General features: G+C 39.6%; 1 protein-coding gene across 2 annotated transcripts in view; it reads left to right on the top strand.

Annotated features, from left to right (window-relative positions):
* The window catches only part of CNTNAP5 (contactin associated protein family member 5), a 271,512-nt gene that overhangs the window by 139,682 nt on the left and 104,515 nt on the right, over positions 1-27,315 (top strand). For both annotated transcript variants that reach the window (XM_066553687.1, XM_066553688.1), the window contains 4 exons: positions 3,683-3,947; positions 6,278-6,427; positions 7,543-7,714; positions 21,780-21,886. In XM_066553687.1, coding sequence (XP_066409784.1) covers positions 3,683-3,947; positions 6,278-6,427; positions 7,543-7,714; positions 21,780-21,886 — 694 coding nt within the window. The remainder of the gene's footprint in view (positions 1-3,682; positions 3,948-6,277; positions 6,428-7,542; positions 7,715-21,779; positions 21,887-27,315) is intronic.

The raw sequence follows: 27,315 nt of genomic DNA, 5'->3' as shown, positions 1-27,315 counted from the left end.
GTTGGAATTCATGGTACCTGCAGTAAGTGGAGATAGGCCAGTTCTCTATCACGAGATTGATTATCACAGGGCCATATTAGTTTCAATGTAACTTGGATCAGGAAAGCTTTCAGATTTCCATATTGAAATTTTTTTCAGAGAAACAGAAACCCATCTCAGTACAGGAACTTGTGGTCCCCTGCCCTTGGGATGGACTGGTTGCTCACTCAGTGGACCCATCCTAACTGAAGGAACACTGTGCACCTTGGTGCTCCCATATCCTGTTTGAAGACAGTTTGCAGCAGTATTTCAGAAGGCTGGAGCTGGTATCTCACTTTGATTTGCTTTTCATGTAGTGTTCAGCATGGTCTTGAGAAGTACATGAAATATGTGGGTGTCCTGACATTTGTTCTGCTAGAGAGAATTAATTTAAAAACAGGGCTTGAAGGAACCTCCCTCATTCTCAAAATCCAGTTTCTCAGAGTTGAAGTCCAATTTTTCATCTTATCCTTTTAAAACTGCGTCAAAGGTCACCTTTTTCTTCTGTTACTCTCCTGTAAATTCATCTGCAAACTCAGTCCCTTCACAGCTAGAAGTAGTCCCCCAATTTCCCAGCTGGAGATATTCTTGCCAGGTTACCACATTTGTATCTCAGCCAGGCCTGGGATCTTAGTCCCTTTACCTGTCATATGAAATCATCCTTTCTAATTCTCTGCAGAAAGCAAGATACCCTTTTTATTGGACAGTATCCACAGAGTGATTAATGAGGAAAGTTTAAGTGCCCATTTGATGCTCTAACCTGCAGGTAGAATGAGAGCTCAGAAATACTCATTTATTGTTCTTTCTTTTCAAGCTGTGATCTTGGCCTGGATCCTCTGGTAGGCTAAGTGCTGAGAATTGCAGTGCAGCTGTCAGTTTGAATAATTTCCCAAGTGCATATTATTTTTGATTAGTATTCTCTGAGAGCAAGGAGGATGTATAAGGAACTTGTTACCAATTGCCCTGACTGTGGTGTTGTCTTCTCTTTTCATTGAACAGTACATAATACTACGTGAAGAAAGGCCAGAAATGACTGAAATGGTTCATTAAAGTTATACAGGTTTTATTGAAGTCCCACAGAAGTCACTGGAAAGTTTCCAGTCAGTTTTGGATGAAGTTTATGGCTCAGAGGATCTTCTATGTAATCCACTTTTGTCCTCATCACTTAGCAACTGTGTTCTTCCATTCTCTTTTAATAGGAGAGGCTCTGGTTCTTCTTTAAAGTGCTGTAACATGCTGCTGCCTGTTCATTCCACATCTCACTTGAACAAGAACCACCTCTAAAGCTATACCCTGCCTGCAGAAATCTGGGCTGCTTCTACTCTTTTCTTAAGACAGCTGTCATGGCAGCCAGTGAAAAAATTGCAAGTATCTTGATTGCATTTTTAGGCTCAGAAGTTTTCTCTTGTAAGAACAATAAGAACTATTTTGTTAAGATTTCAGTGCTTGTTAGAGGAGTCGTTAATCAGTCTGGAGATGGACTCAATGGAATTCTCAAATGCCACGATAGCTAGAGTTTCCAGCAGCTGGGTAGAGCTGAACGTCCCCTTTATTTTCTCTAGGGATTAGACCATTCTTATCCCATTTCCTAGCCAATGAGCTCTTACTTTTCAGTTAAATCGGGTTCAATTATAAAATCAAGTGTCTTCCAGATATCTGGCATATACTCTGGAGAGTTCCAGAACTGCTGCCAACTAATGCAAAATGCTCATGATCAGATGAAGGCTTAGAGGCAGCTGTTTACTTTTCTGACTTAGACCTGCTGGAAAATTTTGATTGAAAATCACACTCACAGAAAATTTAACAATTTTTTAAAGGGAACCCATCCCACTTCAAAGTAACAGTTGTGTGTCTTTTTTCAGTTTTTCATGTTACTGTCTCTAGGGAGGTAGACAGGTTGGTCAGTGTAAGGGTGTCAACAACTGTTGTTGGTGTGTATTAACTACATAATCTGGCTCTGCTCTGGAATGCTGGTTTAATTTGTTTCCCTCCTAAATTAATCAGTTGAATTGATTTAAGTTCTTGGGGCATCAGTTGTTTTACTCAACTTTTCTTTTTTTTTTTTTTTCCTTTTATTTTTCACAAATCCTGGCTAGTTTTTAGTCCTGACTGCCATTGCTTATGGCCCTTATGTCATGGAGGTCTCAATTTTTGAATAAGAGTAACAAAAATACCTCCTGAAACGAACCCCCCCAAAAGGCAGGCACACCTCTTGTCTGTCTTACACAAGCACCTTTAATCCCATTTACACAGAATATTGCAGCACCACCTTTGTGCATTTCCAGCTCTCTGTTCTTATGGTGTGTAGAACAACACCTGCTCTGCTTCAGTTTAGACAATGGAGAGGCTAAAGCTGAGGTCAGACTTCAGAGCTTGAAGTCTGACGAGGTTAAGCAAGGGAAGAGATGTGTAGCTCCTGTCCATATGTCCCAGCATTGGCATTGCAGTCAGAACTCTTTGCTGATCATGTCTCAGGACAAGACTTCTGGCCTGAATTTTGATTAAAACTGAGGTAGAAATGTAACAATAGCAAAAAAAAAGTTTGTGCCGTCTCTTCATGCAGCAAATCCCAGCTGGTAGAAGAAACCTTTTAAAGGCTGAGACCAAATTTTCATCCTGCTTCCCACCTGAGTAATGTTCAGTGGCGTTCAGATAGGCTTTGGATTATATCTCAAAACACATTGTAATGTGATATACCCATGGGTTCCTTTTGCCAAATGTGGTTGGTAGCATTCTGAATCCAACAGGTACTATGCAGATAGCTCCATACAGATAAGTATCTATCAAGGATTGCTTCATCCAGTGATAACTTTGTCTATTTCTGGCACCTTATTTCCTGTTAAAAAAATAAAGACTGGAAAGACGTTTGAAAGTGATAGGGAGCAGTTTCATCATCTGTCTGAGATTGCAGGCAGGAATTCCCCAAGCACTGTGCAACTTCCCGCACATCCATCAAGTGCTGTTCATTATAATTATCCAGTTAGAGTGAGGTACAGGCTCTGATGAGAAGTGTTATCATGGAGAAAGCCTTACACTCCAATGTTTTTATCAGATTACAGCTGGTATTTTACAAAGCAGAAAGCAGCCATGTTCAAAGCAGCTGGCTACAACAATTTTCTCCTGGAGTGGCTTTGAAAGACGTGGCTCCTTAAGTGCATCCTGGCTTTATATATTGTTAAGGTTTTATACCATGGCCTGATTAACCTGGTGGGGTAATCTACAGTGGCTGAGTAAACTGATGGAGTAATTTCTTCCATCAGCTACAGTGATAAAAGCTAGTGCAGATTCTGCAGACTGCTTTGAGTAAATGTGCTTCTCTTCTGGACAAATTGCAAATTGATTTGAGGGCTGGGTGACTGAGATAATCAACTAAGGTGTGGCATTGATAAGGACATTTGGTTACATTTAGATTCTTCTAAATAGTAAGGTTTTGATTTTTGATCCCCAGCATTTGGGATAAAAGTAAAATTTTGAAGTTAGGTATGTTTTCCCAACATGGACAGATACATTTCCTATTGATTTCCAAAGATATGTGTCTGAATAATAATACCTATTTCAGCCTTGAGGGCGATTAGAAATCCAACGAGCTTATTTAACTGAAGATATTTTGAGATGACTGAATAAAAGTCATACTGATTATGTTTTATTTTTTATTTTTTTGCAGGGAAATGTGACCTTTTCTTGCTCAGAACCACAAATTGTTCCTATCACCTTTGTGAGTGCCAGTCGAAGCTACTTGCTGCTGCCCGGCACTGCTCAAATTGACGGTTTGTCAGTCAGCTTCCAGTTCCGAACGTGGAATAAAGATGGCTTGCTTCTGTTCACCGAGCTGTCTGAAAACTCAGGACATCTCTTGGTTTACCTCCATGGTGGGAGATTGATGCTACTAATTCAAAAGGAGACTGAGAACCCAGTGGAAATCTCTGAAGGTGTTTATTTCTTGTTTACTTTCACTTGTCTGCTTCCTAAACACAAAGGTTCAGCTCCATGGGATGAAAGGATCAAGCAATAAGGAAACACACAATCTTTCTTTCTCTTTTAAATTTTCTCTTGCTTTCTGGTGGTAAAGCCACTCTGTACAGTTTGATCTAAGCTTGGAAAATTGGCATCCTGAAATCTCCAGACTCAATCTCACTGACAGTTAGCTGAGCCTCTATGTTCTTAAGCAGTCACACTCAATTTTCTTCAGTCAGGTCGCATGAAGCCCTTCCTGTTCCCATCTTCAGACTGTGCTGAAATCAGCTGGGAGCCAGCTCAGCCACGTCATCTTTCCCCAGCAGAAGTTAAGGGAGGCTCAGAGCTGATTTTCTTTCTCTGACTGTAGCTTTGGACTCCCCCTTTATGCTACACTGAGAAGAGTGGCTGACCATGGGCTTCCTCTCCTTACGCTCCCTATTTGGCTTTCTTAGCCACTTGACAAGTTGCTTTGTGTAGTGAAGCTGGTGGGATGCAAGAGGGTAAAATAGGGCTGCCTCTCTGATGTAAAATTTGAGAGAATAATAATAATAATAACAATAATAATATATTTTCTAAAAGAGCAGATGTTTAAAAATATATAATATTAAAAGATTCCCTGTACAGACTAAAAGAGGGCAGATGTATCTATTAAAAGAAGCAGAGATAAAAAACTGACAGAGCTGTCAAAGCAGAGCTGTTCTGTATGCATGTTTCATTCCCCTTTATGATTGAAAATGAGGCAGCTCTGTATATATCCTTACTCATGTAGATTGCTACAGCCATAGCTTGCTGCAATTGAGCACTGAAAACAGATACCAGCCTTTATTGCAGTCCTAATGAAATTTTTGACAAAGCTGAGACAATGTCAATATTTGGTTGGGTGCATTTGTTTTTATGTAGTTCTGAAATAATGAACCTGAGTCCAGCCTATCCAAACATGCTAAACTGCCTACTTGTACATGGGAAATGTGCAGGAGGTGCTTGTGCCATGTTCTGCAGATGTCAGGTACTCACAATAAACTCATGCTTGCTCAAGAATGGACCTGTTTTTCCCCCAAATGGGATCTATTTCCTCTTGTAATTATTTCAAACCTTAACAACATATTCCACTTCAAACAGCACTTCTAGTTGAAAATCCATTTTTTTGCTGGAAAACCAACCGCTAATTCTGTGGTAATTGTGCATGTGTTAACAGCCATTACTGAGTAAATTTCATTTTGAAATTTGTGATGAAATGGTTTTACACACACCTAACACCCACTTTTTTTATTTTGTTTTGAACTGTTCTTGCACCTCTTTGTGTTCCTAAGTGCTTGTTTGTTTTCTATGAAAGCAACATTAACAAAAATATCCTGTTAGGGTGGGGAGTAAATACTAGTTGTCTGTGCCTGATCTCAGTGACTTCAGCCTGATGGTAGCATATTTTGAACTGTAATGAGGTTGCTTTTGATCTGCACCTCTGTGTGTGGGTTCAGAAGCTTCCCCACTGATTCCCACGGCTGTCAGAATAGAGGATGTGGAGTTTCTTTGTAGCTCTGTGGTGATATTTCAAGAGCCACACAATGCAGCACTGATTTTCAGAATAAGGAAACAAGACAGGTAATTTCCCACTTCACATGAGTGTCTGGAAGAGAAAGAGACTGCCCAGTATCCCTCAAACTTTAGAGGTTCCTGGTCAGAGCAACAATGCCAGTTCTCAGAACATCCATGTAGAAATCCAACTTCTGTACATCCATTAATAGTACCATGTGCTGCATTGGTGGTGGAGGGTTTTAAGAAACACAAATCCTACTGATACCTGTTGAAGTCATTCAGGTTTCAGGTTGGAGCCTGAGAACAGGCTATAAATGTCTCACTGAATCTAATCTTCTGCAACCTCACACATGTGCTTAGTACCAGAAGCTCAGTAGAGATCTCTGCACATTTTTAGACTTGTAGGCATTTACCAACACACTGAAGATAGACATAAAGACCCCCAAAATGGTAACAGTGTGTTACCAGCAAGGTGAAGGATTGGGCTAGTTTGATGACTAGCTTTGTCCACGTTTTTTGCCTGCAGTAGTACAAGATTAGACTAAAACGTGAGATGACCTACTTAAATACTCTCAAAACTTCCCTTCTCCTGGGCCCTTTCTCTTATGCCAGCTTGTTTCCATAAGTAATGAGTTCTTTTCAGCTACAGTTCTCCCCTTTTATAGCTCAGCTGCATATTTGCGGCCACAAGTTGGATGCAAGAGGAGATTTGAAGAGCACACTTGTCTCCTGCACGTCTTTTCTTCACTTTGTCCACGTTTTTTGCCAGGCACTAATCTCCACGATGGGCTTTGGCATTCTGTTAACATCAATGCCAGAAGGCATCGCATTACCCTGACGCTGGATAGCGACGCTGCCACCGCCAGCCATGCAACCACTGTCTCCAGGATCTACTCTGGGAACAGCTATTATTTTGGAGGTAGGTTGTTGCAGGGAAGTTTTCGTAATGTAGATCCTCAGGTGCTCACCAGAGAGCTCTCCCTGGGTGTGCCGCTTGCAGCTAAGAGCAAAAGGTAAGGAGTGATTAAATTGCAGTGCATTCAGCACCATGGACAGGTTGAAGGGTGTTGGTCAAGCCTGGCAGAGAGAGAGCACGCAGAACTGCAAGCTGAGCTGTAAAAGTGGACTACTGGTAGTGGTATTCAATGGGTACCTACATCTATCTGACAATATATGCAAAATCTAAAAAGCTATATTAACCATGAGTGGTTTTGGTTTTGGTTTTTTTTTGTTTCTTTTTTTTTTTTTCCAGGTTAAAAGGCCTTAGAATTATTAATGTTATCAGCATTCCTGTAGAAACCACTGTTCTGATCAGGCTCAGTGACTTTTTGGAGCTTAGGTGGCATGCAGCTCAAATCTTCAAAGGTATTTATGTACAAAGCTCTTGTGGAAAATGAAGATAGGTTTAGCTCAACTTAGAAAAGGGAAAAAAAGTCCTGGAAAATACTATCTTCTGCTTTTTGGAGCGGAGTGCAAACATTAATGTCATTAACTGTCTTTTAATCTAATATATTTCTTTGTAGTGCTTACTGTAGTATGGTTCTGATCTTGATGAACCCTGTGGATGCAGCACTAAGTGAGGATGTACAGGAGGTTTGGATCTCAGACCTGTCTAAATACTGGGGAGGCTCAGATACAAATGGCTTTTTTGCTGCCCACAAGATTTCATCTGCACATTGCTTCAGCAGCAGAATTTAAGACATAATGATTTTACATTTTGTACAACTCTTTTAACAACTCATGTTTTAGTTGCTGTGGAGTTTAAAGAGATGAAAAAAAAATCATATTTTGATTTTGCTCAACACAAGTATGTTTCACAAGGTGAAAACCTCATATTGTGATACTTTCAGTGGCTGGCTTCTCTCTTTTTTTCTTTTTTCCCCTAACTAGAGGATTTATAACACAGGAGGTTGCATAGCAAAAGGAATAAAAACATTTGGAATAATAAGCCTCTGAGTTCTTGCATCAGGAAATCCCAGCAGAAATAGTTGAACATTCCAATATTCTTCTCTGCCTCTTCTCTTTTTCCCACAGGGTGCCCTGACAATTTCACCGATTCCCAGTGTTTAAATCCCATTACTGCTTTTCAAGGCTGTATGAGGCTCATCTTTATTGATAACCAGCCCAAGGACCTCATTTTAGTTCAGCAAGGCTCCCTGGGGAATTTCAGTGATTTACACATTGATCTGTGTGGCATCAAAGACAGGTAATTATTATTTCCTCTTTCTTGTATTTGTTCTTTTTTCATCCTAGTGGTTTATAAATACAGGTTGCATTAAGTGAAAATTCTGATCTGCCAACATTACAGATATTAGGCATAATAGAGCTACTAATAGAAAATACTGCAACAAAGATAGGAGGACTGGAGGGGAAATGGTTTCAATTACATGAGGCTCTCTTCACATTGACTTGTAGGAAATAGAGTATGCAAATTCAATCAAACTATAGATTGGTGAAAGGATTAAGTTTTATGCATAAACAACATTTGATTGCTTTGAAGTTCTAGAGGAAATGAAAGAGAAGGAAAAATTAGTTGATTCATCAGAACATGTCATACCCTTAATATATGAGTTGGTTCTGCTTAAATAAATCATCTACAATTTTTCTTGTTAGCCATTACAGCACGTTCATGATGAGGATATGGTACATCTCGTGTGCAATACTGCCCATTTAGTGGGACAATATAATGATGGAATGTCTGCATCTGCCAGAGAAACATTTCAGTTTAAATAGTGATCCACATCCCTCCTAAGATGAAACCTGACAAGAACCCCAGATTTTCCCATAAACAGCAGAGAGGAAATAAGAAACCAATTTTTTTAAAGCATTTTATAAATCTCTTTTGCTTCTTATGGATTTTTAGTGTCTAAATATTTCTGAATCATTTATGCAAATGTGTACTTTGAAGTTAGTATGTGGAATAGGAAGTTCTGTGTTTTTTTTTTTTGGTTTCTGTTTTTGGTGGTTTTTGGGTTGTTTTGTTCTGAAAAGTAGAAATGAAAGTGCTGGAAATTTCATGTGCCTCAAATAATTAGGGGAGTAATAAAGATATTTTGGAAATCCATTAGGACTGTAAGCATTTAATGTCTTTTTCAGACTTGTTACTTAGATGAAGTTGATGGCTGATTTCCATTATTCCTTCCTATAGGGGGGATCAGTCTGCTGGAGATGCAGTCTTTTGATAAGTGGGCAAAACGTTTGTGATGCAAGACCTCTGTCCTCATCTTTGTATGTTCATTTTTGTTCATTTTTTTTGGAGAAATTACTGACTTGGCTGATCTTGGCTCTTTCCACATTTAATGATGGCTGAATTCAGGGGAATGTGAATTTCATACTTGGTGTGCCTGAAATGGTAGATGGAATTCTGTCACTCCAAGATAGAATGGAAAAAGATGCAGCTAATTTTACAAAAGGAAGCAAAATGTCATCTTTTCTAGGAACTGAGAAAATTTTGCTGTTTTCTTGGAGGAACGGATTATTTGAGTGAAGCATTTAAAAGCACTTTGTGTGACTGTATGTAGAAACAAAAGAGAACTCTTCTGGTATGGTGCAGAGGTGCTGTGGGACATCTCCAGTGCCTTCACTGTCACCAAGTCAAGGCTAAGGGCAACTTGGTGGTACTACTGAAAATATCTTCCTTATCTTTGTTGCCCCAAGGATGACAGGCATTAGTCTGTGCTCATACCATAAAATTATTTAGGGCAATGATCCAAACATAATAAGAGTGGGATTGTTTTACATAATGCCACCTTTCTTGTTAAATATATCAATCACACAGACAAAAAAAAGTTATGTAGTTAAGTGTGATGTAATGGAGGACCTGAGGGTGCTGACTGACAGAGGCTGGACCAGCCAGAGAGTGCCCAGGTGGCCAGGAAAACCAGTGGCATCCTGGCCCTGTGCTCTTCAACATCTTCATCAATTATTTGGACATAGGACTGGAAGGGATACTGAGCAAGCTCACGCATGATACAAAACTGGGAGGAGCTGTTGACCCCCTGAAAGGCAGAGAGGCCCTGCAGAGAGCCTTGACAAATGAGAGGGCTGGGCAATCACCAACTGTCTGAAGGTGGGGAAATGCTGGATTCTGAACCTGGGATGGGGCAGCCCTGGATGTATGGACAGACTGGGGAATGAGATGCTGGAGACAAGAAAGGGAGTCCTGGGGGGATCCTGGCTGATGGCAAATTAAATATGAGTCAGCAGTGCCCTGGCAGCCAGGAGGGACAACCCTGTCCTGGGGGCATCAGGCACAGCATCCCCAGCTGGGCAAGGGAGGGGATTGTCCTGCTCTGCTCTGGGTACACCTGTGGCCACTGCAATGTGAGAAAGATACTAAACTGATAGAGAGCATCCAAAGGGGGCAATGAAGATGGTGAAGGGCCTTGAAGGGAAGCTGTGTGAGGAGCAGCTGAGGGCACTTGGCCTGTTCAGCATGGAGAAAAAGAGACTGTTGGGAGACCTCCCTCAGTTACAACTTCTAGTGAGGGGAAGAGGGAAGCCAGCACTGATCTCGTCTCTGTGGTGACCGGAGGGAATGGCCTGCAGTTACATCAGAGGAGGTTTAGGTTGGAAGTTAGAAAAAAAGTTCTTCACCCAGAGGGTTTTTGGGCACTGGAACAGGCTCCCCAGGGAAGTGGTCACAGCACCAAGGCTGACAGAGCTCAGATTGACTGAGTTCTTTAACCAGAAGAGATTGCTGAGGGGAGGCAGCATAATGGTCTTAGGTGCTCAAAGGCTGCTGCAGCACTGAAGGGAACAATCATCCTTTCTGCCCAGGATGTATAGGAGAGCTGTGTGGCACAGACTGCCTGAGGTGACTGTCAGCTCTCTGTCACTGGGAGGCTTTAGGAAAAGATAGATGAGTCTGTGAAAAATAATGAACATGGATGTGGGTGATCCTGCCTTGGGGTGTGAGCATGGACTGAGTGATCTTCCAGGTTCCTTCCAGCTCTGTTGCATTCGCTCAGGCTTTTCCTGCAGCTGGAACAGCTGTGCCTTGTTCTTGCTTTGGGAGTTCTGAAATGTCAACAATAACAGTGCATAAATGAAAAGAAAAAAAACCAAAAAACAAAACACCAAAAAATCCATGAAAATCATGGGAAAAATCTTTCAGGAATTCAGGTCATGAAGTCTCAGACCTGTGAGAAAGCTCATTTTAGTAGATGTATCTCTTAGACAATCTAAGCCAGTGCTGCAGCTGTGAGTAGGGACTGTGTAGCCCAAATTTATGTTGTTTTTTTTTTTTTAATAACCTGATATATATAGATAGGTACAGTTATATATGAAATGGCAGAGAAGGAGCAGCAGATCCTATTCATATATCATGATTTGCTCTTTTTGCTTCTAGAAAACACATGATTCATTTTTACAACTCAGAAGAAAGTTATGTGATTGCAGAATTTATTGCTCTGGGTTTTTTAGGGATATCTTCTTTGCAAATTTCATGATGTCTAGAATAGTGGTTAAACTCCATTATGGTTAGTGATATTATTTTCTTTGACGAAAAATAACCTGATTCCCTTCTACTTGTCCCTCTGTTTCCTTGAGGTTCTCTGACTTCTTGGAGGTGCCTGTCTCCCTTTCAGATGTGGTGTAAATGGTGAGGGTGAGATGTTTAGAGAAGGCAGGGACTGAGGCACTGGAGAACTACAGAAGCATCTTCCCCCTAATAAATCGAGATAACAGCTCTGTATGGATCCCTTCAGAACTCTCTATTTTAGTTTCTAAAAGATGAAATGCAAATCCAGTTGGATGTATTCATTGACCACCTTCTTGGCCTGACCAGCCCTTTGCAGGAAGTGTGTTCTCTCTGGGCCACTCAGAGGAGGTGCTGTGTGCAGCTCTGACTGCACAGTCTGTAAGTCTGTCATTCAGCCCTCATGGCTGTTTCTAAAACTGACACTCTGTTCCTTGGTGTGCTACAAACTCTTCTCTGCAAGGAGAGATGAAATAGGCTTGGACTCTTCAGCCTGGAGAAGAGAGCTGCGCAGGTTTGTGTGATGAGGAGCAGCATGAAGGGGTGAATAGTAAACAAGAATGTGCAGTTTCTCACAAGTTCAAATCTTACACAACATCAAATTGGATGTTGTTAGATGCTGTAGAGGTCAAATGTAAAGGGAAAAGGTAGTAAGGCGTTCATGAATACATAAGCCACAGATGGCTGGAAGCTGGCAAAGGGTTCAGTGGGATGCTTTTGAACTTATTTCATCAGCATTTTTGCTGTGGCACTGTCAGAGTAAGGAAATTGAAGGAGAGGCACTGTTGATCTGAAGCAAGTCTGGAGGGAGGTAATAAACTTAGGACTAGGAAGTCCAAGTCCCTCACTGTTTCTAAAACATTGTTTTCATTGTATGCAGCTCTCTGTACCTCTGTTGTTCAAAAACAAAATATATAGCATCATAGCTATGCTAATCTCAAAATACATTTGAATCTCAGTGTGCATTTTGCTAAGTACTAATATGTTCTGCACTGTGTTTTCTCTTCCTTTGTGTCAGTGGAAATAGTGGGCGGGTGGGTCTGTCTGTGTGTGGGCCAACAATGGAAGGCATAGCCTGGGGAAAATTCAGTCAGCCTCTCATTTAAAAATAAATGAAATGGGTAGGAAAACAAATATGCAGATGCTGAGAATTTGGCCACAGAGTTGAGAAGCTCTGGGATTTCCCATTCAGCAATTGGCTCGAATGCCAGATTTTGTGACTAGAAATACTAGCTCCAGTCCTGAAGCTGAGTTGGTTTTGCTGTGGTTGGCATCCTGTTCAGAGAATAGATGCAGGAATGTGGGCTCAAGAGAAATTGCAGCTCAAGAGTTACCATGGTTATTAGGAAAATGTGCCAGAAAATCATTAAACCTCAGTCCAGAAATGCAGTGGATTCCCAGCCCTTCATCACACGGCACAGATGCTCCCTTTGGGCTGAGCAGGGCTGGCTGCTCTTACTACAGATGGACCCCTTGGAATACAGCAGCAAGGGCTGCAGTGTTCCCTGGAGCCTGAAGGCATGGCTTGATTAATCTCATGCACTTCTTGAATGCAGTGGGACAGACTGCTTTGCAGTTTTATAGTGTCAAGAAGAAAATTCCATTTGCAGGAGTTCTTGCACTCTGTGTGTACACAAACAGGTGAGATGTGGTGCGGTTTCCCCTACCACCTCCTGCAAAGTCTATAAGGAAAAGTGCTTAGGAGGCATTGCTATTGGGGTAACTTGTGCTGAAGAGCTGTTGTGAGTAGAGAAGTGGTCTCTTTTTCCTTTGAATTGGCTCTTCATATGGGAGTAGTCTCTTTTGCCCCTCAAGGTGGTGCTGGTCAAATGTTTGCATTCACCAGGCTTTTGAAGCGAATCCTCTTGGAACACACCCATAATGATGACATTGGTTGCATTCATGTTTTTGACTCCTCATCCCCCATCACAAAGGATGAGGTATTTTTGTTGCCCGGTGACAGAGAAAACTCTTTAAGAAGTCTGAAATTTCATTATTCTGTCGATCCTGCCAGAACGGAAATCCCTTGAAGTGATGGACTTTATGGTGAGAGTTTCCCTGGACAGAGGTGAGGCTGAAGCAGATGGAGAAGCACAGAGTTGTATGCCCATTATTTTTTTGTCGTAAATTCTATACATGATTTGCACTTGAATACATTAGACTGGGTTGTCTTCGGATTAGGAAAGCCTGTTATGTGTTAAGCCTGTCATTATCCATAAAGGAGCTATGAGGGTAGCCAGATCCTGCTTTTCTTTAGGCTCAGGTTCCCAAGTTTGCATAGATAATGGATGTGTTGCTCTCCCTGCCTACAGCTGCTGAGGTACTTTAATCTGATTGCTGCAGCTCATGTTGATTTTGCGCTGATGAAGCTCTGCCTGGGTTGTCCTATTTTTACTTGGCTGGCACCTTGCCCTTGCTGTAGCAAATACTGACAGTACTTGTCAAGGACAACACCAGGGACTTCACTTCCCTTAAGAGACCTGGGGGAGAGGGGGAGGGAAAAAATATTCCCGCTGAATTCACCTTAGCAGATGGACGGATGGCACATCTTGCAGGACATCCTGGGAATTCCAGTGATGTGCCACAAGGAGCACAAACCTGACTTCAGATACTTTCTTCTGAATCCTGGCAGGGTCCCATCTCTGTAGCATCAGCAAGCAGACACAGGCACACTGATGCTACTGTCCTCATTAAACCAAGATTCATCTGCATATTCCAAATCTCCCAGCAAATCCAAATGGAGAGAGGGGGCATGTGGTATCCATAATAATCACTGTGATGAGATTGGCGTTTACAGTTTTACCTCCTTAGGGAGAAATACATGAGTTGATTCATGAGTTGGCTTCCCTCAACTGCTTCAGTTGTGGAGCACAAATAGTGTGCTTAGTCCCTATTCTTTTAACGATACGCATGTTTTATCTGTGAAAATTCTTCATAGTATTTTCTAAATAAATTAGCTTAAAGTGTTCTTTTTCCTTGCTAAATAGACCTGACCTTTTAAAATCTTCTTTATGCCCATTTCCTTTGTAGATTCTATTATATTTTATTATCAATTTTTACTTCTAAGATAGGATTTTTTTTTTACTTTTTCTTCCTTTACTTTTAGTGCTGAATTTAACATTGCTTCTTGTGTTGTACTGTCAAAATGGGCCTTTGGGAAATTAATTACTGTTGCAGGTGAAGGGTGTTAGGATAAATCTGATAAAAGCACAGTGGTTTTTTATATTTCTTAACTCTCCTCTTAGATTTAGTGTATGCCTTGCAGCAGAAGCCAAATTTCATATGATCCTTTCACCCCCTGGCTTGGCCATGCAAGTGAAAAAATATTCTGGCTAATTATGGACAATGAATTTTAATTTTTTGGGTTAGAGTCCCAGGCTGGGATTAAAAAAATCAAGCATTTAGTATTGCATTTAACCCCACATAAATATCTGCAGTGCATTGCGAAAGAATAATTAAGAAAACCTCAACCCCCAATTTGGCATCCATCCTTTTCATTCTCTATAATTTTTCCTATTTTCAGTATATAGTGCCTTCTCTGCAGAAAGGACAATTATTTTATAGTGCATATTATTTTCTCTTTGCAGGAAATCCTCTTATGTTTTCCCTTCTTGCTTTTATAGCAATGAGTGGGATGTTTTTACATCACATTTCTTGAATATGGATGATGATCAAAGCTGGAATGAGCTGAAGACATAAGAGGGGATGTTGTGTCCTTTTTCAAAATGTTTCTGATTTTGCATAAATCCCAAGTTTGGTTTGAGAATTGCCCAACTATGTCTCCATCCTCAGCCAAACCAAAGTGTTTGGACTGCACACCTTCAAACGCTGGAATACCCAAATCTAGATTTTTTTTCCTTCAAATGCTGCAGGAGAGACTGTCCTGGCTAGCTATAGGGATCTGATGGTCCAGATAATTAGTTCTTCTGATGTTTTGTCTCACCTTAAATAGGTGACTTCAGTCCTGTGAGTGAAAATTTTCCCTCTATCTTTTATCTCTTTTGCCTGTTTTAGGATTCAGTGAACAAATAGCTCAGGGCTACTGAAGCTTCATGTCTTCTTCTAATTTCTATATTAATTAAGGAAAATGGGAAAAATTTTTCAAAAAGTTTCCCTTTCTTGTACTAGATACTTTGTAAAACACTTTGCTTTGTGCTTGTTCAGCAAACATTAGGATGTTCTTAGAAATGTGTCTTTCTTTTTCATTATATTGCCCTTAGAGAAATTCTAAGTTTTTTTTTACTTCCTCTTTACTAAACCCAAAGCAGAATGGGGTTTGGGGGAATGTAAAATGGATGTGGAAATGGAATGGAGAAGGTATCTTAAATGCAAGCTATATTACATGGTGGGAAAAAGGAAAAATGTTTCTTAATGACTTAATGCCTTGTAATGATCACTATACAGTGAAGAAAATAGTATTAGAAATAGAGAAGGACATGATGTTCTGGGAGAGTTGAACAGTCTCCTGGGTAGTTCCCTAAAGTATGCACCTATATCACAAATTAGACATGCTAAGTAATGGAACTAAATTACTGGAATTACACCCTTGTAGGCAGCATTTTGAAGTGTGGTCTTGGAAATCCTTTCAATACCACACAGGTTTTAAAATGGAAGGACAGGATGCAGAAAAGCAGAGCAAGATTTAAAAAATCCAAACCCACAGGCATCTAAAGCCTGGGTGTTGGAATTAAAATCCCTGTAATTCTGAGGAACATTCCCTCATCTCCTCATATCTATTTTAATGTTTTAAGCAGCTGAATAATACAGGTAATGGCAGAGCTTCTCTCCAATAGCTCAAGGGCTGATTGACAATGAAGTGTAAAAAACCATGTATCACAGTTTCCTGCTTTTGGACTGGGATATGATCTTCATACTGTCAGATGCTCTTGCTCTGTGATAGACAACAAGAAAATATTTGTACAAAGCAAATTCCAGAAAAAAATAGGCAGTTACAGTGGAAAATGCTATCTCTGAGGAGGGGGTGGTTTTCTAGGCTTTGTGTTTCTTTAATGAGAATGAAGAAGAAAGCTCAGGTTATTTGGATAATGCCATCAATTGGTTTTGCTTGCCCTTCCTTAGTTGTGTTTTCCCTGTCCTTGTTTCATACACGCAATACCAGCTGCAAAAAATGACAATCCAGGCCCATGAAGTGTTCACTAGTCTGTAAAAGTGCTGTGTTTCAGAGCAAAATAAAGACAGATGCTTCAGATTCATCAGTATCATTCAGTAAATCCTGCTGAAGGTAGGTAAAACATTGGTTTGAGCAGGGTGAACACCTTCCTGTAACTGCAGTGCCTTCTACATGGGGAAAGGTGCTGAAATTGGAGAAAGTTAACTTTGTCCCTATGAGTGTAGGGACTTCTTACTAGCATGAGAGAGGGGATTTGTCCTGAATGAGGCCCCTGTGGAGAAAGAATGCAGTTTGAAAGTAGGTAAGGGGCTAATTTATTAGCTTTTGAAATCCTGCTTGAGTGTGGAATTGAGTTTGTGAGGAACCTGAATAGAGTTCTCTCCCGTTGCTCTTCCTTTAGAGTAAAAATCCATGGGATGTGCAATGCCATGGTAAATTAAAGGCCAGATATGGGGATGCAAGCATAATATAATATTGTATCTTTCTTTGTTTGTTTGATTTCTGCAGATGGCTTTTCTGCTTTTGCTTTGTAAAATGATGAATTCTAAATGGAACAGCTGTCTGTACAGGATGGTTTATTTGTTTCCCTTTTTTCTTTTTCAAATTTATTTATATAAAATCTTTTCTGCTGATGCTAAGCCAAACTGTCAGCACATTTACCTATATTAAAAATGTAGGTGTTCTAACAACAAAGCAATCAAACCTTAAAAAAATGCCTTTTATCTAAGGCACAGATAACAGGCTTTTCCTTCACTAGTGCCAGTCCCAGCACAACCTCTTCCACAGTTCTGGGCTACTCATGCCTGAGGGCTGTTGGCATCAGTGTTCACATCTTTTAAATGCTGGTCTCACAGTGGTATGCAGGTGCAGGGTCTGAGAACCAAGGTGACCAACAGTGCAAATAATAATATATTTTAAAAGTTCTTTCATCAAGTTTTGCAAATCTCACAATGAAGATAAACCTACCTTTGTTATAAACTATTGAGGGTTTTTGATTTTTTTTTGTTTGTTTGTTTTTGTTTTTTTGCATCAATTCAGTAGGATAGACTAGCTGATTTCCATCATGGAAAACAGGAATTGTCTGTTCACATTATTCTTGTTCTCTTTGTACTCCAAGTGTTCTCACAACATGATAAATTTAGGAAAGAAAACATAGATGACTGAAAAAAAATAAAGAATGTCACAAGACTTTTTGGTCTTGTGTAAGGTTTTGGTCAATTTTCTATAGTTGAAAGAGGAAAAGAGAATTTGGAATGTGTGGTGGTGGGGAAGAAATGTCTGCTGATGAAAACCACAGGTCTGGACTGCTGATTCTTTTGCAGCCCATTGTAATATTGCTTTTGCACGTTTTTTCTCTTTGGTTCTGGTAGCTCTTTTTCTTTCTTTAGTTAAGGACACCTAGCCCACTATTTTACCACCAAAAAAAAAAAATCCAGGGCGAAAAAAGAGTGGGACGTGCTTTTGCGATATTTTTTTCTGATGCTCTCAGTTCTTCATTAGTTTTCCCCTTGGTAAAGCTCTGAGGTTGTTTCATATTGTCTGTCTGGTTGCATTGCTAAATTTCTCTTGGAAACAATTGTCTGGTCTCCCCTTGAAGCCATTTCTTGTATCAAAAATAACCTTTGGCAAGGAGTTTCCCAGATTTACAGCTCAGCACAGCAGGGCTCAAATCCATGTTGTTGCAATTGGCCTCCATCTATTGAGTTTAGCAGAAAGCCACCATTTTACTAAAGCAAAATATAGTCTTATTACAGCAACACCATGAGTTTCATAACACTTGTATACCCATTATATGAAGTCATCTGTTTTAATGTTAAATTTTGTTAATTATAAATTAAATAGCTGCTGACTGCAAATAGGAAAACATGCTGAAATAAAATGAATTTGATACAATATTTAAGACAATGCTTTATTGAAAGATAGTCTTCCAAAATTTCATGTGTTTTTTTTGTTACAGCATTACTGAGTTTTGGGGACTGAGTGCTTGTCTGAAAATTATGTGTATATACAGTCTTGATATTTAGGGGGTGTGCTCCTTTTTTCTTTCTCTCTGTGATGGTTCCCTTTCCTTCCTCTTTACTTGGGAAGAATCGAGGGTAGTGCTGAATGTACTGTGCTGACTATAACAAAATCTCAGAGGTGCTTATTGAAAGTACACTGGGTTTATTTCCAGTCAAGTGTAACATCAAATGTATAGAGCTCCTTCAGCCTTCCCACTCAAGTAATTTTGCTATTGTTATTTCTTCATCATTCCCATCAAAGGCCCGAATTTCTCCCCCATAATGTCTGTGCAGTTTGTCCTTTGATTTCAAAGGAAGCACACTCACGGTTTTGGAGGTGAATGTTTCATCCAAGGACAGGGAAGGCTTTTGTGCAGGCTCTGCATATTGCTCACTTAGATGGCTAAGGTGTGCATTTTCCAGCTTGGCTCAATGAGGGAAAAATTTATTTGCTTCAGTTATTTTTTTTTAATAATAATTTTTCACTGTGATATATAATGTATAAATAAATGGGGAAGATCAGAGTACCTGGTCTGTCACAAGCATTCTTAGGCAAATCCATAAATTTTCAAGTGTCTCATTTACATTGCTTGCAAAAATTGAGTTGAGCTGTTTGTTCGCTTCAATTGCAAATAGGTCAGGGGCTGCCTGATGCAAATTTTTGTCTATGAAATGTTCTGTGATACCACTGCATTTTTTGCTGAAAGTGTTTGTTTCTACTAGAATGCAAACGTTAATTTATATTTTAAATTGCATGTGTTTAAATCCTTCAACATGAGGATCTAGGACAGTTCACAAATGCAACAATCTGTGACTTATCCATGCCTTGATTAATTTTAATTGTAGCTATTTCTTAATTTTGAGTTCTCTCACAATTAGGAAAAATTTTGCTTCTAATGAAGACACAACTGCTCAGCTAAAATGGGATTATGGTAATTATTAGAGTTGCAAAGAAATTTGTTTCATAAGCTCTTAGAAGGGTTAGTTATCTGACCAAAAACAAGATCAATGCAGTTGCTGTTAATTAAAGCAAATAGACTAAGGAATAAAAAAGATTTAATTCTGAATTTATGAATATCATTAAAAGCTGACATGGTTTGTTTGACTTGCATTTTGTGCATTGTTGGGAGAAGAATTTGCATTCATAAGACAAGTAGATAGAAGAAGTGACCTTCAACTTTGTAAAATCTTTAAAAGGAAACAGTTTCAAGGGAATAAATGTGGCTAAGCCCTAATACAGGCCTTTGGCAAACCAGAAATGGTTAGTAATTAGCTCTACTGCATTGGGTTAATTAATAAAAGGTAGTTTAAAGTAGGCAAAGATCATATTTGTCCATTACACTGATGATGTAAGTTATGCTAATATCAGCACTATTCTTTTTATCTCTCCAAAGAGCTCTATTAACATGGTATGTTTCTTCCCACCAGCCTCCCTGTGATGTGAATAGAACTGCTGCTGTACAGGTGACATAAAGGAATGTTTATCACTAAATAAGTGCAATTAAAGGCAGCGTGCTGAGGGCAAGGGCAGGCACCACCAAAGTACAAATATGACTAAATGTGCTCCCACAGGTGCAATTCACATTTCTCATTCCAACCCTCCACAGGGCTGTTGTACTCCTGTGCTTTGCCTCTGGGATGGAGCTGCTGGGGCGCTGCTGGTTCAGGTGGCTGGCAGGGTCCTGCAGGGCACAGAGGGTGCAGGGCACACCACACAGTCCTGTTTGCACCATCCCAGAAGGCTGCTCCTGCTCTCTTCGGCATCAACCCAAAGCTTTAAATCTCATTTCAGTGATGGCAGAGAGGCTGGCTGGGCTCTCGTTGTACCAGCAGTCTGTTGGACTGATAGATGATTGCCCAGCATATCATTAAAAGACAAAATCTCATCCCCTCTCAAAATTCCTGCCTTATAAAGGAGGGCAAACCCAGAGGTTTTGTTTCTTTCATGTTTTAGAAAGAAGATGTTCTGCCACAGCAGTGGTAATAGGTTCTTGGAGAGCTAGAAAACTAGGAATGTAATTCTCATCCTCTGTCCTCTTTTTTTATTTGAGCTCAATGATTAATAGAAACCATGACAATGATTTTTATAAGACCAATATATCTTAGAAATGTTTTAAAAGATGTTGCAGATATAAATAACATACTTTCTTCTTGAATTCCTTATTTCTCTCATATTTGAATAATAAGTAATTACTGCAGTAATTGAGCTAGCATTAATAAAAATAATATTTCATGTTAATATTTTTATATGACCTTTATAATCTTATGTATAATAGTATAAATAGTGATCAACTGAACCTGTGTTCTGGACTGAATCTTAGACTCACTGATAGAGATGAATAGATGTAAGTTTGTATGAATGAGAACAGAGCATATTGAGGACAAGAGGTTGTTCTGACAGGCCTCTGGGCACATGAGCGGGTTCCTTTGGCTTGTCAAGGTTTGGCAGCTCCAAACAGCCTTGGACTCAAGTAAATTGATGAAAACTTGGCTGATGAGGCTCAGAAGGCTGGTGAAGATGGCTGTTAGTGACATGCAGGTTTTCTGCTTCCTTGTGTGGAATGGGTTTTAATTGTAAGTAATTAGAAGAAACAGATTGAAAGCCACTGCTAAGGGCAATATACCTACTTGAATGCAAAAAAGCTTCCTAAGGATAAGATGAACTGCAATAAAACCACATCTTCAGCTAGAAAAAATCAAGGTAGCATCAGTGATTTCACACTAATACCCTGGAAAGATCTGGGCACTGAAAGAGTTTTGAAGCTCAAATTACAGCAAAGCAAATCCTAATGGAGTTCTGTAGTGCAAAGGATAAATTGATTGCCTGTTTCCTCTCCACCCACCCATCACAATTGAATCAGCAGTATAAACAAGTTACTTATTTTTTAAAAGTCAGACATACTGTGTAAAAGAGATTAATATACTGTAAGAGGGGGAAAAATGAAAAAAAAGACAAATAATAGAACAATCTGTTCCCATTTAAGCTGGTGTAACTCCAATGCACTGCCTACGTTTATACCAGGGGAGTTCAGATCAGCATTCACTTTTTGTCCTGGAGATTGAATTTATCTCCCACAGCTTTTATTTCTGTTCATTTCCTGAGCTGCATGCTGTTGTGCCTCTTTCTTCTTTTAATAATTTGTTTCACAATAATACTTCAGAGGCACACCAACTAAAATGAGGAAGAGAGTACAGAACTCATAATTGAAGCTTATTTTTCTCTCACTTTAGAGATTTGCATGCTGTTAGTGTTTCCACAAATGTAACTTAGCCTAATTTTGATAACTGTGGTGCCTCTTCAATCAGAGAACGGGGATTCTCCTTTGGAACAAGATTTCAATACCATTTTCACCTGCTGCTTGTCTTGCTCTGTGGTCAGAAAGTTCATGACACTTTAATTGCTAATAACCAGTATGTTTTTATTTACAGTGATCTTTACCTATCTTCTGGATAGCTTAAATGTTATTTTCTTCAGTGCTTGGATGTGAATCACAGATAAATAAATAATTCTTTCATTACACAGCGATTTCAGCCCTAGGAAACTCTTGTCTGAATGAGGAGTTGAGACAGTTCTGTTGGTTTTGGTTTTTTTTCCCCCGCAGCACATTATTTTTTGCAGAAATATTTATCATTAATTACATTTTTTAATATCTCAATTTAGATGTTTACCCAACTACTGTGAACATGGAGGAAAATGCTCCCAGTCCTGGAGCACCTTTTACTGTGACTGTAACAATACAGGCTACATGGGAGCCACCTGTCACAACTGTAAGTAAACCCACTTAGAAATTTTCATTTGTATTACATCCTTTTGTAATATAAAAATACAAATGCACTTTTCATTTGTATTACATCCTCATTGCAATCCTAGTGGCCATCAGACGTTTAATAGAATTTAGCTGGGCTGAGCTGGCTGATTTTAATCTGTGTTTGGGGCTTTAAGTCAATTTTAACACCCTGGACTTTGTTTTTAGATCATATGAAAGTCCTTGTAGCAAGAACCCAGTTTCTGGCATTTTATGGTTTTGAAATTTTGCTGAACTATTTTTTGGGCTGCTACTATTAACAAGAATACAGAAACATTCAGCTACTGAAATCCACAGCAGAAGGAATATTAAAGGTTAAAAAAACCCCATCAAACAGTAGGCACAAAATGCTGCAAATTCTGGTAAAAAATAGAGAAAAGAAAAGCCACAATAAAGCCACTTCATACAGCTGACTAAAAGGAAAAACAGAAAATGAAGGTAAATTTCCAGTTCTAACAAAGGAAATAAAGAGAAAAAAATGTGAGTAAGAATAACAATTCCAGGAATACAACTGTAACCACTCTGGATGCTTGATGAGCACTTGGACCGCAGATAGGACGACATTGGTGAGGTGGATTTTTTTTCCCCTGTTTAACTAAAAAGCCAAAGAGAAGAAAAGGTACTTAGTGGTTTGGAGCTGAGAATATTGGCAACCATACTGTCATTTTGGAGACTTTAATGGTTTGGTAGTTAACAGTGAAAGCATTTGCGGGGTATGCAGCTGACAAGAGATTCTGCTGAGAGATCTGTTGATAGATTTGTCACCTGAGCTCTACATTGTGAACACAAAGGGAGCCAAGGGTTTTGTGTGGAAATCACACCAAGCCAGATGAAGAGAGGGAAGAAAAAGGCTGACTTTATAGTTTTAAAAACAGGGTTTGCTTTCTGTCCATTGCTTTAGTTGTTCTAAAAGGCATCAAAACTCTTCAAAGCTCATAAGGCCATAGCAGAGTATTTACACCAGCTGATGACTGGTGCAGAACTAGGTGGCCAAGTCAAGTGGTGAAAAGGGAGGGGCTCCTTGGGGAAGGAAGAGAACTGTCACTGTTGACTGTCAGAGGTGATTAGGGACACTCAGCTCCAGGCTACATCTGTGCTGTCATATTAGCTTGGGGCCTGAGGCTCACTATGTCTGTGCCAGCTCAGTGTGGCTTCTGTCCAGAGGAGACCATCTCATACCACAGAGAGCTGGTTCATGACTAGTTTTCCCCACAGAGACTTCCATGGAGCTAGTGAAGCCTCCTGCTTCTGTCAACTCATGTCTGCCCTTCAAAGACACATACATAGCTGCAGTTCTTTAAGATTCACTGATGTGAAACTACTCTGAAAAGTTTCTCAAGAAGCTCTTGTGTTAAGCTGTGCACACCTGTGATGTACAGCTCTTCAGCTGCTCAGCTTATTTACAACTGATTTATCAACAGCTAATTTGATTATAGCTAGATTGTGGAGCCAGCTACCCTGTGAGCCAAGCAGTGCTGATAAACAGCAACATTAGTCTGGAGAAATGCATTCATCTATTTGAAATATGCAATGAAACCAACTCAAAGTCAGTGGGCAAACACAGACTGGTGATAAAAAACTTACAGAACAAGAGATATTATCACTTTCAGCTGATAGTGGGTGATGTGCAGGAGTACCTTTTAACAGGTGAATGAAAGGCACAGATTTGATCACAGTAAATTCCAGAAAATCCTCAATGTATAGGAAACTCTCCAATCATATAATTCAGTGTAGTTCTATCAAAGTAAAACATCTAATTTCATATGGTTTGAAATATTACCTCAAGAGATTTTTATTTTCCTAGAACACTGATGCTGACAGGCCTGAAATTGAACCTATACCACTCTGAGAGGCTATTTACTTTATTAAACTGCCCTTCAGATCCAAATCCATGCAGGAACATGGGAAAGATTTAGCTGGAAATCTGCTGCAAGCAAAACAGTGAGAATTGTTTCAGTGTTGTCTGGATTTCTTTTTGGTCTGAGTTACATCACCATAGGTTTTACCTCATTTTGGTATGGTGAAATGTGGGTGCCACTGGCTGAAAAGAATAAAAAGACCCATTCTTTGTTGTGCTTTTAGGAAGAACTGCATGGCATGCATCTGCAAGCCAGATTTAATTGGTTTGTGTCTTACCACTTCAGACTGGGAGATCTTACCATTTTAAGAATGAGATCTTGAGAGAAATTGTCCCTAACTCACTGTCATCAAATATGAAGTATTGAAATACATTTTATGGTTAGTATACAAGCAGTCTTATTTTTAGTTCCAAATATTCACAGACCACACTGGATCCTGCTGTGAACAACTAACAGCTAACAATACAATCTCTTCTCCAAAGAGTTTGCAGTTAAGTTTCTGAGGGTATAGAAACATGCTGGCACAGGTGATGGAATGCTAGAAAGGCTTCATCAGCATTACAGGTAGCAGTTTCAGTCTACCAGGTGCATAATTATTTCTAGGCTTTCTTATACCAAAATAGTCATAAAGTAGAGATTAAAAAGAGGAAGAAATGGAGTGCTTAGTGACATGGGAGAAAGCAATAATGTGCTTGTGTGAAAAATATAAGGCCGTGGTCAGAGGAGTTTGACATTTTTGACAAGGCAAATGTCAGAGTCATGACAGGTAAAGAGGTTGGAAATGTGCCATGAAAAGCAAAGATAAATAGTTTGCATTTGATGCAACATAAGGGAATTAGAGAGTGACAGAAAAGAACAGTAAGTTGATAGAAGACACAGCTGGGACAGTGTTTGCAAGACTGTGTCAGATATGTGGGACAAAATTGTGTCTGGCATGTCTGAAAATGTGTAGTTGAAATTCAGGAAGTGTGTATGAAGCAAAAGCATCCATCTGAAGATACATGGAAAGATCTACCTGGCTCTAGACATGGCTTTAATATAATCTTACTAGAGGCAGCTACTTGCCTGCAAACCTCAGGTATCCTCCTGTTCACTCTAACCCCCTTCTGATCCTGAAAGCTTCTAAACTGTCACAGGATGTTTGGCAATCTGCCTGGTCCAGATAAGGGTCCACTACTGAAAAGGGTGTGGTCCTGTCACATTAAAGCCTTATTTTGTGGCAAACAATTTCACACTGAAGTGTCATCTGGTCCTGCTTCCATTCTCCTCTTCTCTGAACTTCAATGTAAATGCAAGTAAAATCTTGCTAAAACCTGTATACGTTTTCTGGATTTCACTAGTATCAGTGTTTTCTAACAGGTAGTTTCTTGCAAAGCTTATTGCCTGATGCATGAGCACATTTCTTTCTGTTAGTCCTCCTTTGCTAGCTGCCACATGGAATGTTATTGATGCCTTCCAAGTCTATTGTTGTTGTGGCTTGTTTTGGCCTTGGGGTTTTTTTCCCCTTTTTGGATTTACCTATCCTCATTACATCTTCCAGTGCAATTCACATCTTCTCCCTGGCTAGTCACAGCACTGACAAGCACTTGTGTTTCCATCTCTGTGCTCTCTGTAGCTGTGAAACCCCAATGCATGTTCTCTGCCTTGCTCTCACAAATGCACATGGATGTGCAATTTGATGGTGAATATATAACTGGTGCTACCTCCAGATGCCCATTTCACTGCCCATAGTCTGGGGAAACCAGGAGTCATGGAATAACCCTATAGGTTATAAAGCCAGCTGTTGGTGATTTACATTTCATTGTGTGAGACTTTTGCTGCACCTTAGTTTCTCCATCTCTGTTGGAAATAGGATCCAATTTGCAGATGTATTAAAAGGTGTGTGATCTATATCGTCTGCTGAAATTGTGTGGGCTCTTTCTTTTGAAACTTATTGCTACTTGAGCTTATCTGTAGCTGAGACAGTGCTTTGAGGATACAATCGTATTTCAATCTCTAAAATGTATGGTTTTGCTTTTTGCTTTATCTTTTCAATGGGCTTCACATAGCTTGCATTTAGATAGGCTGGAATTGGAGCTCAGCTGAAGCCTTTTAGGGATAGATACCTTCCCAATTCCTCCAGTGTGGTGGGTAGTCTGCTGATCTGTCAGGTATTGGAGTAATCTGATAAAATCCAGTTTGAGAGGATCCATTACATGTGTGAACCATAGCAAAAGAGATAATAATGTAATGTTTTCCTCCTCTAGATACAAACACTGATGTTAGTACACAGCTTGGGGAAAAGGCCTGGGTGGGATTCAGCTAATCTATCTTTTGCTGTCTTGGTACTGTGACATCCAAGCTAAGATAGGGGTCTGGTCTCTCTCTACATGTAAAAAGGAGTGTGAGCTGCTTTCAGAGCTTAACTACTCTCACTGTGAGTTAGGGTGTCCATGGGAAGTTCATGGACCGCCTCTGAAGTCTGTCATCTGTAGAGGGAGGCTGTCCTAGCTTAGACATAGAGTAGGCAACTGAGGATAGGTCAGAATTATAGGTGGGAAGAGAGGGGGAAACCTAGGTAAGTGAATTACAGATTTAATTTTTATATATTAATATACATATATAAAAATGAATATAGGTATTAATTGAAAGTGCGTAGTTTAAAAGCTGCATAGTCATTCCTCTGATATTATTAATTCTTGTAATTATCATGTGATAGTAAGAGCAGTAGACCAGTGTAAAATGTCCCTGAGATACAGAATGGTGTAGCTTTATTGCAAGATAATGATTAGTAATCTTAGCTTTTAGTGAGTTATCCTAGTCCCTTAGAAAGCCTCATCTTGCCCTTCTGTATTTCTATTTTTTTTTATTGATGATAGTTTTCAGGTAGTTTTTAGTCTTGTACGGATTTTTTAATTCCAAAGAGTGCTGAACATTGATATAAAAGATGTTGAGAAATATAATTGTTTAATTCCTCATATTTTGGGGTTGGCAACAGGTCCCAAAGCTTTGCAAGGTGATAATTAACAGAATGGAATTTAAATCTGGGTATTTGCTTTGGTGTGTGATCTATCTCACCCATACAGGTATATGTCTTATTGGCCTAGATAATTGCTGGAGGAAAGAGTCATCCAATAATGGAAATGTCATGTAGGCATTGATCTGCCATAAACCTAACATAACTTCAGGCTTTGAAAGTGTATTTTTTAATATTAAAATGCTTACTGCATATATCATTTTTTTAATCTGAAAAGCTTAATATAGCTTCAGCCAGATTGTTAGCAGTACTGGAGCTGCATCTTAAAATGCCAGCTGGAGGTTTGGTAATTCTCCTGTGTTCCAAGGTAGGGAGATGTGTACACTTTGCTGGATGGGAAAATGAGGTTTTGAGAGTTTCAGTCTGATAGATGCCTACTAGTGAGTTTGGTAGTGCAATTTGCATGTCCTGAGTAGCCAGTTTTCCTGTCTGAAGTTCTTGAGCAGCTTTTTTCCGTGTGTGCTTAAACACACTGGTTTTCTTTGACTAAAGAAAACACATTTAATATTCATATCA

The sequence above is a fragment of the Molothrus aeneus genome, chromosome 7 (genome assembly GCF_037042795.1).
Source record: "Molothrus aeneus isolate 106 chromosome 7, BPBGC_Maene_1.0, whole genome shotgun sequence".
NCBI classification, from domain to species: domain Eukaryota; kingdom Metazoa; phylum Chordata; class Aves; order Passeriformes; family Icteridae; genus Molothrus; species Molothrus aeneus.
This window is presented reverse-complemented; position numbering and strand designations above follow the sequence as displayed.